Source organism: Gorilla gorilla, chromosome 4 (assembly GCF_029281585.2).
Source record: "Gorilla gorilla gorilla isolate KB3781 chromosome 4, NHGRI_mGorGor1-v2.1_pri, whole genome shotgun sequence".
In the NCBI taxonomy this organism is placed as follows: Eukaryota; Metazoa; Chordata; class Mammalia; order Primates; family Hominidae; genus Gorilla; species Gorilla gorilla.
In genome coordinates, this window is record NC_073228.2 from 32998988 (window position 1) to 33013881 (window position 14894).

A 14894-nucleotide genomic window follows, 5' to 3' on the forward strand; every position below is an offset into this window, starting at 1 on the left:
GAAGTTTTTGGGCATTGGCTGGGTGCTGTGGCTCACGCCTGTAATCCCAGCACTTTGGGAGGCTGAGGTGGGTGGATCACCTGAGGTCAGGAGTTCAAGATCAGCTTGGGCAACATGGTGAAACCCTGTCTCTACTAAAAATACAAAAATTAGCTGGGCATGGTGGCAGGCACTTGTAATCCCAGCTACTTGGGAAGCTGAGGCAGTTGAATCACTTGAGTCCGGGAGGCAGATGTTGCAGTGAGCCGAGATTTCACCAGTGCACTCCAGCCTGGGCGACAAGAGTGAAACTCCATCTTAAAAAAACAAAAAACAAACAAAAAAAGGTTTTTGGGTATCATTACATGATGTTATAATTTGATGATCAAAATGAGAATTTGAATATTTAAAAAAAGAGATTAAAATATGTTCTGAACTGAGAAGTTTCAGAGTATTTAACAGTTTAGAAAGTTCTCATCACAACAATTTTAAACATTTTTTTCTTGAGAGTGATTTAATGTACTCCTGAATTTCCCTTATTCGGAGCTCTTTGTTCTTGAGCATACTGGACAGATGAGTTGCTATCATATCAGCATTTACTCTTACGTGTTTTCTGTAGCTTTTCTGGAAGTATAAAGAAGTTTAACAAGGGATATGATTTTCAGTGTAGGGAAAAAGATATGTTTTTGTTATTGTTTTGTTTTGTTTTGTTTAGAGTCAGTGTCTTGCTATATTGCCCAGTCTAGTCTAGAATTCGCGGGCTCAAGTGATCCTCCTGTCTCAACTTCCCAAGTAGGTGGGATTACAGGTGCATACCACGGTGCCTGGAATCATGTTTTTTGAGGGGAGGGATTATTTTAGTTTTCTTCGTATAGCTTTTCAGACTTTTGGGGTTTAACTGTTCACCAAGAGAAATAATTTATTGCTATTTCATGCTTCAGCCATAGAGAGAATTACAAAATTATTCAAACATCAATTTTACCAACCTATAAAAGACCCATTTTCTTATAGCCTTGATTTCATCCTTATTAGCGTTACTTATTAGTACAGAAACAAATTCCTGTTATGACATCATTTTTTTTAAGCAACATTGAGTCTATACCATATGCCTGACACTGAGTTGCTAATAAGAAAAATATAGACATGGTTTTTGTCCACAGGGAGCTCAAGATGAAATTGGCAGATAAAAACAGAATTTACTACTCTCTTATTATAAAATAATGCTATAGTAGCACCATAAGTAAATTGCTATGAAGTTCGTGGATAGGGGGCTTCTCATTATCCTATTAATGAGACATTGCTCAAACTTTAAACCTTTTAGTTCAAGATTCTGGTGGAATTTTGTATGTATTTATTAGAAAGTTATTTAAGGCTTTTCTATAACTATGAATGTATATTTCATTCTTTCATTAAAACAGAAAGTTAAGAAATTTTACCTGCTGCTTGGTTTTGTTTTAATGGCAAAATATTAGAACTAATGTGCAGAGTTAACCAGTGGTTTAAATCATTCAAAGAAAATAATAGTGTTTAGACAGTCTTACTTTAATGTCTTACCAGTGGGTACTTCCTAGACTGTGAATCGTCTCTGCTCAGTTGAGTGAATCATCTCTACTCAGTTCCGTTCAGAACATAATTTAATCTCTTGATTTGATTTGATTTGATTGATTTGATTTGATTTGATTTTTTGAGACAGAGTTTCGCTCTGTTGCCCAGGCTGGAGTGCAGTGGTGCGATCTCGGCTCACTGCCACCTTTGCCTCCCAGATTCAAGCGATTCTCCTGCCTCAGCCTCCTGAGTAGCTGGGATTACAGGCGCCCGCCACCATACCCGGCTAATTTTTGTACTTTTAGTAGAGACGGGGTTTCACCATGTTGGCCACGCTGGTCTCGAACTCCTGACCTTAGGTGATCTGCCCACCTCGGCCTCCCAAAGTGCTAAGATTACAGGTGTGAGCCACTGTGCCCGGCCAATCTCTTTTTTTTTTAAAATACTCAAGTTCTCATTTTGATCATCCAGTTATAACATATAATGATGCCCAAAAACTTCTGACCTATGAAGACTATCCCAACATTAAATAGGACTGTTGTTTTATAGTCAGTGTTTATGTTCTGTCCTTTCTTGCATTAGTATTCTTGACTAAAACTAGATATCTACTGCCAGATAACTGTTAAATGGTCAGTAGATTCTTACAATAAGGTGTAAAATCCTAGAAAAAAATGAACAGCTAACATTGTGTAGCCGGGTAAAAAGGCTGGAAGGAATGAGAGAGATGTAGATGTCCAAATTAGTCTTGCCTTGTGGTTTTTCCTTTCTTCAAAAACACCTTCACACATGCACTGCAATTTTTTCGCTGTAAATATAGTCATGTTAGGCTGTGTAACAAAGGTAGAGGTTTGTTTGCTTTAGTAAGAGTTTTTTTTTTTTTAATTAAAACAACTCTGGATAGATTAAGATTCTGTCATTTATATATTAATACGATTTTATGTAGGTGCAGTACTTTTTTTCCTAACCTAAGCTGAAATAATGCCATATTGTAATAAGGGCAGTTTTGATTGCTATCTTGAAGGGTTCAGGATATAGTTTATTTAGAGCATGTAACTCCTTGGGGGACAGTAAAGCAATCCTGGGTGGTTGAGCCAGGAAGTGATTTTTTTTTCTGAGGGGCAGGAAATACGGGAACGTGAGATGGAATAGAGAAATATAAAGAGCAGCACTTAAAACTTTGTATTTTGCTAGGGCCTCATTTAGGGAAGAAAGGGATAAGAGTTATCTTCCTCCTTATAGGAGGAAACTGCATAGTATATGGCTCTCTTCTTCCCAACTCATGATCATCATTGTATGTTAGTTACATTATTATAATAAATATGCCTTAGTAGGTTAGTTTGGGAAGCTTAACTACAATTGTACAATGTTATTTCTTTAGAAAGGTAGTTTGAGGACAACTGGCTTTTCAGAACCTTGTGTCATAATCTGTGGACTACATCTATAAACAACAAATACTAGCAGCTCTAAGTTTATGTGAATTTTGGCCTTATAATCAAGTTAACCCAAATTGCAGAATTCAGTGCTAGACTGATAATGTTTTACCATTTGAATTTTTTTTTTAATGTGGCACAATTCTTTTAAGATTTCAGGTACGTTCACCAACTTTCTTTCAAAAATCCCGGGACCAGCATTGGTACATTACTCAGTTGGAAGCTGCACAGACTAGTTATATCCAACAAATAAACAACCTTAAAGAGGTAAGAAAATATCTATTTCTGTTTTGGTGTTTCCTATTGTCCTTTTGGCTTGTTATATTTGTAATTAGATTTTATATATTTTATTGCTATTTGTAATTTTGTAATTTGTAATTAGAAAAAAAATCTAGTTATCTTGTTCCCCATCCTTACCAGTTCTGCAGTGTCCAGTTTAGTAGCCACTAGCCACATACGGCCATGTAAATTTTTATTTTACTTTATTTATTTATTTATTTTGAGAAGGAGTCTCGCTCTGTTGCCCAGGCTGGAGTGCAGGGGTGCAATCTTGGCTCACTGCAAGCTCTGCCTCCCGGGTTCACGCCATTCTCCTGCCTCGGCCTCCCGAGTAGCTGGGACTACAGGTGCCCGCCACCACACCGGGCTAATTTTTTTGTATTTTTAGTAGAGACAGGGTTTCACAGTGTTAGCCAGGATGGTCTCGATGTCCTGACCTCGTGATCTGCCCACCTTGGCCTCCCAAAGTGCTGGGATTACAGGCATGAGCCACCGCGCCCTGCCACTTTATTTTTATTTTTTTTTATTTTGGAGACAGGTCGGACTCACTCTTGTTGCCAGGCACAATTTCCACTAACTGCAGCTTCAACTTCCCAAGCTCGGGTGATCCTCCCACCATAGCCTCCCAGGTAGCTGGGACTACGAGCATGTGTCATGGCTAGTTTTTGTTTTTGTGGAGATGGGTTTCTCCATGTTGCCCAAGCTGGTCTTGAACTCCTGGGCTCAAGCAGTCTGCCTGCCTTGGCCTCCCAAAGTGCTGGGATTACAGGTGTGAGCCACTGTGCCTGGTCTGTAAATTTAGCTTAATTAAAATTAAAAATTTAGTTCCTTAGTTGCAGTAGCCACATTTCAAGTGCTTGCATTGGTTACTGCAAATCTAGAGCATTTCCATCATTGCATAAAGTTGTTTTGAACAGTGTGGCTGTAGTTTGAGATAAGCTCTTTGTGTTTCTGTCAGTGACTTAGTTTCTCTTCCACAAGTTATCTTGGATTTAGAGGATTCTAGGCTATAGCACAATTAAAAGTTGTCCCATCTTGAACTCTTACTATTGTTGAATGAGCACTGGGGAAGATTAATTGATGAATTTTTATTTTACAGTGGTAAACTAAGGAATGTTTCATTTCCCTTAGGAAGTTAGGGTGTGGCAGGAGGTTTGGAGTGCTGAGAGTCGTTAATAGGTCAGGGAGGAAAATATGAATAAATACATGCTTTCAGAGATTTTCATGTTAAATGTGCTATTTAAAACTGCCTGTATTCACTATACTGTTCGCTAATTGTATGTTTAGCTTAGGCTGGATATGAAAGAAGGAGGATGAGCATAAATGGGGCAGTTTATCTTTGTCATCAATTTTTTTAATAAATAAAAGTCAGTAGGGATTCAGAGAAATGGTTTAAGAAATGGTGTCAAGTGAGGTGGCTCATTCCTGTAATCCCAGCATGTTGGGAGGCCGAGGCCAGAGGATCATTTGAGCCCAGGGGTTCAAAACCAGCTTGAGCAACATAGCAAGATACCGTCTCTAAAAATAAATAAAAATGAAATTAGCCAAGCATGGTGGCACACACCTCCAGTCCCAGCCACTTGAGAGGCTGAGGCAGTAGGATCGCTTGAGCCCAGTAGTTCAAGGCTTGCAGTGAGCTATGATGGCACCACTGCACTTCAGCCTGGGCAACAGAGTGAGACCATTCTCAAAAAATAAATAAAGAAATGGTTTTAGAAACATCTGGATGCATTTTTTTTTCACTTGAGACATCTTTTACTGTGCCAATGAGCTGTGGCTAATATTTGTGCTTTTCTTGTTTTAAAAGAGACTTACTATTGAGCTGTCTCGAACTCAGAAGTCAAGAGATTTGTCACCACCAGATAACCATCTTAGCCCCCAAAATGATGATGCTCTGGAGACACGAGCTAAGAAGTCTGCATGCTCTGACATGCTTCTCGAAGGTGGTCCTACTACAGCTTCTGTAAGAGAGGCCAAAGAGGATGAAGAAGATGAGGAGAAGATTCAGAATGAAGATTATCATGTAATAATGAGGCCAGTTTTAGATTTTTGTGTTTGATTAAAAAAAACAGTAGCATCATGGCTTTTAACATATTATGTGCTGAGACAGTAGGCTAAAAATATTGTCCATTGATTTCCATTAGTAATGTATGTATGCCCTTATGTAAATGTTAATAAGTCAGAAGTTGTTGAATCAAAGCATTTCAAGGTTGTGAAAAAAACAATACATTGTATAAAACAAACCGTGATACACATTTTAAAACCTAAACTACCATACATTGTGGATTTTAAAAATGTGTTCTGGCCGGGTGCAGTGGCTCACACCTGTAATCCCAGCACTTTGGGAGGCCAAGGTGGGTAGATCACATGAGGTCAGGAGTTCGAGACTATCCTGGCCAACATGGCCAAACCCTGTCTCTACGAAAAATACAAAAATTAGCTGGGTGTGGTGGTGCTTGCCTGTAATCCCAGCTACTTGGGAGGCTGAGGTAGGAGAATCACTTGAACCTAGGAGGTGGAGGTTGCAGTGAGCCAAGATTGTGCCACTGCACTCCAGCCTGGGAGACAGAGCAAGACTCTGTCTCAAAGAAAAAGAAAAAAAAAAGGTGTTCTATTTTCATTCACTGAAACTAGTACATGCCTTATCATTACTTACGTAGGTAGAATTATTTAGGATTCGGTAGCTAGCCAGGTTCTATCCCAGCTAAACAACAGTCAGAATTCAGAATAAGAGTTCAAGAAGTAGTTGATATTTTTACATAAGAAGGGATGCATAGACAGTTGGTTTTTTTGTAGTAATTTTTAAGATGAGAGACTTCAGTTTTAAGTTAAAATGAAGGACCCAGTGGGTCGAGAGAATGCACAGAAGATTAAGTGCTTTGATAAACTAGAGATAATAGGGTTTGGAATGGAGCAGTCAGGTGAAGCAGTTAACCTTTGATAAACTGAGTTAAAGGAAGGGTGGAGTTTGCAGGTAAGGCAGCTGAAAGTTGGGGAAGTTTTTGCTTAATAGTGGGTATTTTTTTTCTGTGCAGATAGGTGACAGTGTTAATTAATGACCTTGATAATGGTAACATTAGGTAGAATTGAGGAGTGATGGTTTGAAACGTTACTCTGTGAGGAAGCTGATGTGGAATATGTGAAGGATTCCAGTCACACTGAGGGCCCAGCTGAAGGCGGCACACATAAGTTAGTAAAATGATATCAGTCAGTGTGGTTGTGTGATTTTTCTCTACAGGGCTCAGCAGCTGAGGCACAGGAGCAGAAAATAGATTTTTGATAACTGTATTATTCTTTGGTGCTTGGTTTATGGGCTGGATGGGGTGATCAACTGAGTAGAAACATTTGGAATAGACGTCTTGTTTTCTTGGCATTGATCTAGCACGAGCTTTCAGATGGAGATCTGGATCTGGATCTTGTTTATGAGGATGAAGTAAATCAGCTCGATGGCAGCAGTTCCTCTGCTAGTTCCACAGCAACAAGTAATACAGAAGAAAATGATATTGATGAAGAAACTATGTGAGTTTCCCACTTTACTACTGTAAAGCATTTAAGTGGTAATTATTAGAAGCATATTAACTAACTCACACTTAAATGTAGGGATATTCAGCACTTTTTTGAAAGATTGAATCAATAGCCAGTTTTCTCTCTCTAATCTCTGGGCTCTTAGCCAATAATTTTTGTTTTTGTTTTAACTTTTAAATTTGAATTTTGAAATTATTTTATACTTAAGAAAAGTTCAGAATTTCATGTTTCCTTCACACAGATTCATTCCCTATGAATATTTTGCTTTATATTTCTCTGTATATAATTTTTTCTGAAACACTTGAGATCGAATATACTTCTCATTGTGTACTTTTCTAAAAACAAGGATATTCTTACATAACTATAGAATAGTTATCAAAATCTGGAAATTAACATTGATGTAATAGTGTAACCTTCTAAAAATTTGCCAGTAATGTCCTTTGTCAGGATCATGTTGCATTTAATTGTTAAATCGATTTAGTTATCTTCAATCTGGGTTACTTTTTTTTTTTTCCTTTTTTTTTGAGACGGAGTCTTGCTCTGTCGCCCAGGCTGGAGTGCAGTGGCACGATCTCAGCTCACTGCAAGCTCCACCTTCCGGATTACGCCATTCTCCTGCCTCAGCCTCCCGAGCAGCTAGAACTACAGGCGCCCGCCACTTCGCCCGGCTAATTTTTTGTATTTTTAGTAGAGACGGGGTTTCACCGTGTTAGCCAGGTTGGTCTTGATCTCCTGACCTCATGATCCGTCCACCTCGGCCTCCCAAAGTGTTGGGATTACAGGCGTGATCCACCGCACCCGGCCAATCTGGGTTACTTTTTTAAAAATTTGTTTTTCGGCCGGGCACGGTGGCTCACGCCTGTAATCCCAGCACTTTGGGAGGCTGAGGCGGGTGGATCACGAGGTCAGGAGATCCAGACCATCCTGGCTAACACAGTGAAACCCCGTCTCTACTAAAAATACAAAAAGAAATTAGCCAGGTGTGGTGGCAGGCGCCTCTAGTCCCAGCTACTTGGGAGGCTGAGGCAGGAGAATGGGGTGAACCCGGGAGGCGGAGCTTGCAGTGAGCTAAGATCACGCCACGGCACTCCAGCCTGGGCGACAGAGTTGAGACTCTGTCTCAAAAAAAAAAAAACTGTTTTTCATGACTAATACTTTTTGAGAAATACAGAATAGTTTATTTTGTAGAAAGTCCCTCAGTTTGGATTAGTCTGAAGTTTCCTCATGATTAGATAGAGGTTACACACTTTTGGCAGGGATACTACGGAAATGATAATGTATCCTTTTCACCGCGTCATACAGAGTGGAGCATGATGTCAGTATGTCCCATTACTTGTGGTTAATTTTGATCACTTAGTTGAGGTAGCATCCGCCCGGTTTCTTCACTCCAAAATTCGTACTTTTTCCTTTATAATTAATAAGTATCTTATGTATGGGACTGTAAATATCCTATTTTTCATCCTACTTTTTCCTATGAATTTTGACACCCTTTGATGAGTGTTGCTTGAAAAAGGTTACTGTGTTGATTGCCAAGTGGTGTTTTTCTAATTCCATTATTTCTTATTCATTAGTTGCAGTTTAAGGAAGAGCTTTTCCTTCTGCCCTGTTAATTGATGAACTAATGAATTTCATTAATGTGGATAATTTTTTTTTTTTGAGATGGAGTCTTGCTCTGTCACCCAGGCTGGCATGCAGTGTCACGATCTTGGCTCACTGCAACCTCCATCTCCTGGGTTCAAGTGATCCTTCCACCTCAGCCTCCCGAGTAGCAAGGATTACAGGCGTGCACCACCACGCCTGGCTATTTTTTTGTATTTTTAGTGGAGACGGGGTTTCACCACGTTGGCCAGGCTGGTCTTGAACTCCTGACTTCAGGTGATCTGCCCACTTCAGCCTCCCAAAGTGCTAGGATTACAGGTGTGAGCCACTGCGCCTGGCGATTTTTGGATTTTTAAACCAAGCTTGCATTCCTGGGACACATCCCACTTGGTCATAGTGTGTAATTTTTTTTCTTTTTTCTTTTTTTTTTTTTTTGTGACGGAGTTTCGCACTGTCACCTGGGCTTAAGTGCAGTGGCATGATCTCGGCTCACTGCAACCTCTGCCTCCCGGGTTCAGGCGATTCTCCTGCCTCAGCCTCCCAAGTAGCTGGGATTACAGGCACCCACCACCACACCCAGCTAATTTTTTGTATTTTTAGTAGAGACGAGGTTTCACTATGTTGGCCAGGCTGGTCTCAAACACCTGACCTCGTGATCCACCCATCTTGGCCTCCCAAAGTGCTGGAATTACAGGTGTGATCCACTTCGCCCAGCCGTAATTTTTTTTTCTTTTTTTTTATTTGAAACGGAGTCTCGCTCTGTCCCCCAGGCTGGAGTGTAGTGGCGCAATATCCGCTCACTGCAAGCTCCGCCTTCCGGATTCACACCATTCTCCTGCCTCAGTCTCCCAAGTAGCTGGGACTACAGGTGCCCACCACCTTGCCCGGCTAATTTTTTTTTGTATTTTTAATAGAGATGGGGTTTCACCGTGTTAGCCAGGATGATCTCAATCTGACCTTGTGATCTGCCTGCCTCGGCCTCCCAAAGTGCTGGGATTACAGGCATGAGCCACGGCACCCAGCAATTTTTTTTTTTTTTCCTAAGAGAATCTTGCTTTGTGGCCAGGCTGGAGTATGGTGGCATGATTGTAGCTCCCTGTAACCTTCAACTCTGGCCTCAAGTGATCCACCTGCCTCAGCCTCCATAGTAGCTAGGACTACTGGTGTGCATCATCACACTCGGCTCATGATTCTTTTTATATGTTACTGCATTCTGTTTGCTAGTACAGTTGTCCCTCAGTATCCTTGCGGTATTGGTTCTAGGACCCCCCCCTTGGATACTAAAATCTGAGGATGCTCAAGTATCTTATATAAAATGGCAGAGTAGTTGCATATAACATATGCACATCCTCCCCTATACTTTTAAATCATCTCTAGATTACTTATAATACCTAATACAATGCAAATGCTATGTAAGTAGTTGTTATACTCTATTGTATACAGAATAATGACAAGTGGAAAATGTCTGTGCATGACTTTATTTTGTTTTGTTTTATTTATTTTTTTTTGAGACGGAGTTTCGTTCTTGTCGCCCAGGCTGGAGTGCAGTGGCACAATCTCAGCTCACTGCAGCCTCCGTCTCCTGGGTTCAAGCAGTTCCCCGCCTCAGCCTCCTGAGTAGCTGGGATTATACACGCCTGCCACTACGCCCGACTAATTTTTTGTAGTTTTAGTAGAGACAGGGTTTTGCAATGTTGACCAGGCTGGTTTCGAACTCCTGGCCTCAGGTGAGCCACAGCACCCAGCCGGCTTTGTTTTTTGAGACGGGGTCTTGCCCTGTCACCCAAGCTGGAGTGCAGTGGTCGCGTGATCACGGCTCACTGCAACCTCGACCTCCTGGGCTCAAGTGATCCTCCCACCTCAGTTTTCCAAGTAGCTAGGACTACAGGTGCATGCCAACACACCTGGCTAATTTTTTAATATTTTGTAGAGACAGGGTCTCACTATGTTGCCTTACTATGTTCTAGGCTGGCCCGGAGCTCCTAGGCTCAAGAAGTCCCTACAGCCTCGGCTTCCCAAAGTGCTGGGATTACAGGCATGAACCACCACACCAGGGCTTAAAAAATATTTTTGATCCACAGTTGGTTGAATGCACAGATGCAGAGCCCACAGATATAGAAGGCCAACTATATTTCGTTGATGCTCTTAATAGTGTTGTATGTTTCTCTGAGTGTTGTATGTGTCTCTGCTTCTCCCCATAGGCAAAATCTCTGAGCCAAAGCTTTGAAGTTGGAGTGAGGATAAAAGTGTACCTCTCTTACTTTAGAAGCTGAGCTAACTGGATGTTGGGGACAGTAGCCTTAGTTCTTTCCTTTTCAGGCTTGGGACCTCCACCTTATGAATAAGCTGGGGCAGGGATGATCTGGGCCCCAGTATTCTCATCATGCTGCATCCAAATAGAGCATCTAGTCCACAAGTGGGTCTCAGCAGAAGGGAGTCTCCACCTCTTGGCCGTGTGTGCCTGTACTATAGCATCAGCAATAGGTAGCTGGGGGCAGAATGAGAGATGCTGATACCTTGCCACTCCCAGGAATATAGCCCTCCTCTTGGAAGTTCGGGAAGTGGGACGCCTGTGTTCTTCACTGCACCAGTCTGGAGTGGAATTTCTGTAACACCAAGTTAGGAAGCGGAGTGATCTTGGTTCAAATACTGCAGATGCCCACTTGTCTTACCCAGTTTTTATAGATTTTTTTGAGTAGATGTTTCTTCATTTGCTGTATGCCCTTGGGACCATTTCCAGAGTCGTTAAGTGGTTGTTTTTAAAATAATTGTCACCAGTTTGACTAAAGAGCAGACCTACAGAGCTCCTTACATTGTCAAGCTGGGTGCTTATCTTGAGATTTCCTTAAATACCCAAGACAATCATTGACTGGTACTGTTTCAAGTAGTATGTTGTTTAAAATAAAGTAATAGTGAGTGTTTTTTAACATGAGAGACTTTGTATGGCCTAGTAGGAAGTAATACCCTCTTTTCTGAAATATTATTTTTGAAAAATAGTATTTAGTCATATACAGTAATTTGGGCTTTTTTTGGATGTTAAAATGTAGTGTTTTAAGCCTAATTTATTGCCATTAAGCTACCAGTTCTCTGAAGCTGTAATTTCTTCTAACAGTGGTTCTTGTATTTATTAGTGTTTCTAACACTAAATAGGAGAGATTAATCTCTTCTAACAGTGGTTCTTAGATTTTTTAGTGTTTCATTTATTTCTATTTTTTTGCCTGACACAGTTCTTTTTTTTTAATCTTCCTTTCCTTTCCTGTCCTGTCCTGTCCTTCTTGAGACAGAGTCTCGCTCTGTCGTCCAGGCTGAAGTGCAGTAGTGCAATCTTGGCTCACTACAACCTCCACCTCCCGGGTTCAACCGATTCTGCTGCCTCAGCCTCCCGAGGAGCTGGGATTACAGGTGCCCACCACAACGCCCAGCTAATTTTTGTATTTTTAGGAGAGACAGGGTTTTGCCATGTTGGCCAGGCTGGTCTCGAAATCCTGACCTCAGGTGATCCTCCCACCTTAGCCTCCCAAAGTGCTGGGATTTCAGGCATGAGTCACTGCGGCTGGCCTTGAGATATATATATATATATATATATTTTTTTTTTTTTAATTCCTTTTTTTCTTAGCTTTCTAAGAAGAACTGGCTGATTTTTTTTTTTTTGTTTTGTTTTGTTTTGTTTTGTTTTGTTTTTTGAGATGGACTCTCGCTCTGTCGCCCAGGCTGGAGTGCAGCTGTGCAATCTTGGCTCACTGCAAGCTCGCCTCCTGGGTTCACGCCATTCTCCTGATTCAGCCTCCTGAGTAGCTGGGACTACAGGTGCCTGCCACCACACCCAGCTAATTTTTTGTATTTTTAGTAGAGACAGGGTTTCACCGTGTTAGCCAGGATGGTCTCGATCTCCTGACCTCGTGATCTGCCTGCCTCAGCCTCCCAAAGTGCTGGGATTACAGGCATGAGCCACCGCGCCCGGCCGATATTTTTTAAAGGTTGTTTAAACAATAACATTAACGCTACTTAAATTTGGAAAATGACAAAAATCTTTCTCCTTTTTGTATTTAGAAATATCTTATTTCACAGAAAAATCTGCATATCATAAAATTTATTGAGGTGTGAAAAACAACGTTTATTGTATCACTCTATATAAATGATGGATTTTGTATATTCTTAGGTCTGGAGAAAATGATGTGGAATATAACAACATGGAATTAGAAGAGGGAGAACTCATGGAAGATGCAGCTGCTGCAGGACCCGCAGGTAATGAGGTCACTCCACTGCCTCCAAGCCATTCTGTTTTCTCTCTGCTCTTCTCTGACCATATTATATTTTAAATAGGTGGTAGCCACTGCTTGTACATGGTTCATGGTGTTGGAAGTGCTATATCTTATAATATGGATTTTTTAGAGTTTGTTACTAAAGATATTTAAAACAATAGCTAACATTTGAAAAATGTTTTATGTACCAGGCACTGTGAGAAGCACTTTAAGTACCTTATATTAATAAAATTCTGTGTGATACATTCACTGATGCATAGAGAAATTAAAGCAACTTGCCAACTTTTAACAATTTAGTAAATGAGAGTAATTGAATCCCCAGATTTGTTTGTATCCCATGCTCATATTTTATACTGTTCTTTCTGATATAAAGTCTTATTTGTATATCTTGCTAGACTATAGAATGATCTCAATGGAATCATTGACTCTTAGACTTACGAAGGATCTTAAAGAGCTCATTTTATAGTTTTTAGTTACCTGGTCATATAGCTGGTTGTTAGTACAACCAGACTAGAACCCCAGATTGTCCTGGGTTTGTGGACCCAGCATTTTTCTCCCAAACTACACTGCTTCTCCTGGGAAGAACTGACTTATATAATGAGTACTTTTTTGTGTGTTCTCGGATCTATGAAATTAAGTAGTGAATCTTGGCTAGAGAAATTAAAAGTTAGCTTTCTACTGTTTCTGTTTTACCCATGTTCTCCTCAGTATGAACACTGGCATATTCTTAATATGCTTGGATAACTAAAGATTTCTTAGATACTAGTCCTCACCATTTCAACTCCAACTTAAGCTCTATATTCTTTCTACTCCTGACTTTAATCCTGGGTAATCTTATCCACACCTGTATTTCAGTTACTGTCTATATGCTGATTACTTTTCAAGTTCTTTCTTTAGCCTTTGTCTTTCCATAGTTTCCAAACCCATATCTTGGTGTGTGATTCAGCACCTCCCAAACACAAATTACTGTCTTTTCATCTGCCAGCCTGCCTGTCAGCAGTAGCCACCATGACTGATAGTGCTATACATTCTTTACTTCTTCCTCTCCCTAAAACTTTACCTTTAGTGTATTACCAAGATCTGTTGGTTCTGTGACCTAAATCGTGCATAAATTCATTTGGTACTCCCACTCCTTTGCCATTTCTAGTCTAGGCCTCTGTCTTTCACCTGGGTTCCTTGTACTTATTATTGTTCCGCTCCATTGTATTTTTACAGCATGGATTCAGAATGAGGGTGGTTTTTTCTTTCTGATTAATATCTAATCATGTTACTTCTCTGCCAGTCTTGGTGACTCACGCCTCTAATCTCAGCACTTTGGGAGGCTGATGTGGGTGCATCGCTTGAGTCCAGGAGTTTGAGACCAGCCTGGGCAACGTGGTGAAACCTTGTCTCTACAAAAAAATACAAAAAAATTAGCCAGATGTGGTGGCTAAATTGCTGCCTGTGGTCCCAGCTATTTGGGAGGCTGAGGTGGGAGGATCACCTGAGCCCAGAAAGCGGAGCCTGCAGTAAGCTGAGATAGCACCACTGTACTCCAGCCTGGGCAACAGAGTGAGACCCTGTGTCAAAAATAGAAATAAAAATAATGAAAAATAATATCTAATCATGTTATTTCTCTACTTAAAAACTCTTTAAGGATTATATTTATTATAGGATAAAGTCCAAACTTGTTAACATGGCACATAAATTCCTTTGTGTCTGGATTCCTGTTTGTTTCCTTAGCCTTACTTCTGTCATTCCTCTGTATCATTCTTTAGTCAGGAGGAACTTCAAAGAATCACAAGATCTACCAATTTGGAGAGAAGAGCTTTAATTCTTATAAAGACTGGCCATCCTGGGCCGGGTGTGGTGGCTCACACCTGTAATCCCAGCATGTTGGGAGGCCGAGGCGGGTGGATCACGATGTCAGGAGATTGAGACCATCCTGGCTAACATGGTGGAACCCCCTCTCTACTAAAAATACAAAAATTAGCCAGGTGTGATGGCAGGCGCCTGTAGTCCCAGCTACTCGGGAGGCTGAGGCAGGAGAATGGCGTGAACCTGGGAGGCGGAGCTTGCAGTGAGCTGAGATTGCACCACCGCACTCCAACCTGGGTGACAGAGCGAGACTCCATCTCAAAAAAAAAAAAAAAAAAAAAAGAAAAGACCGGCCATCCTGACAGGCTGGGAAGTCTGGCCTCTGGCAAAGACTAAAAGCAGGCACTTTGCAGGAGGGAAGGGTAACATAGGAATTGATGCTGAATAAGTTGGCCAAGTACAACTAAATCGATTCAGC

At 40.9% G+C, this 14894-nt stretch overlaps 1 protein-coding gene across 20 annotated transcripts in view; it reads left to right on the plus strand.

Moving 5' to 3' along the window:
* TRIM37 (tripartite motif containing 37) overlaps positions 1-14894 on the plus strand; it is a 124057-nt gene that overhangs the window by 52908 nt on the left and 56255 nt on the right. For all 20 annotated transcript variants that reach the window (XM_019026605.4, XM_019026606.4, XM_019026608.4 and 17 more), the window contains 4 exons: positions 3107-3221; positions 5041-5256; positions 6616-6752; positions 12517-12602. In XM_019026605.4, the coding sequence (XP_018882150.1) occupies positions 3107-3221; positions 5041-5256; positions 6616-6752; positions 12517-12602 (554 nt within the window). The remainder of the gene's footprint in view (positions 1-3106; positions 3222-5040; positions 5257-6615; positions 6753-12516; positions 12603-14894) is intronic.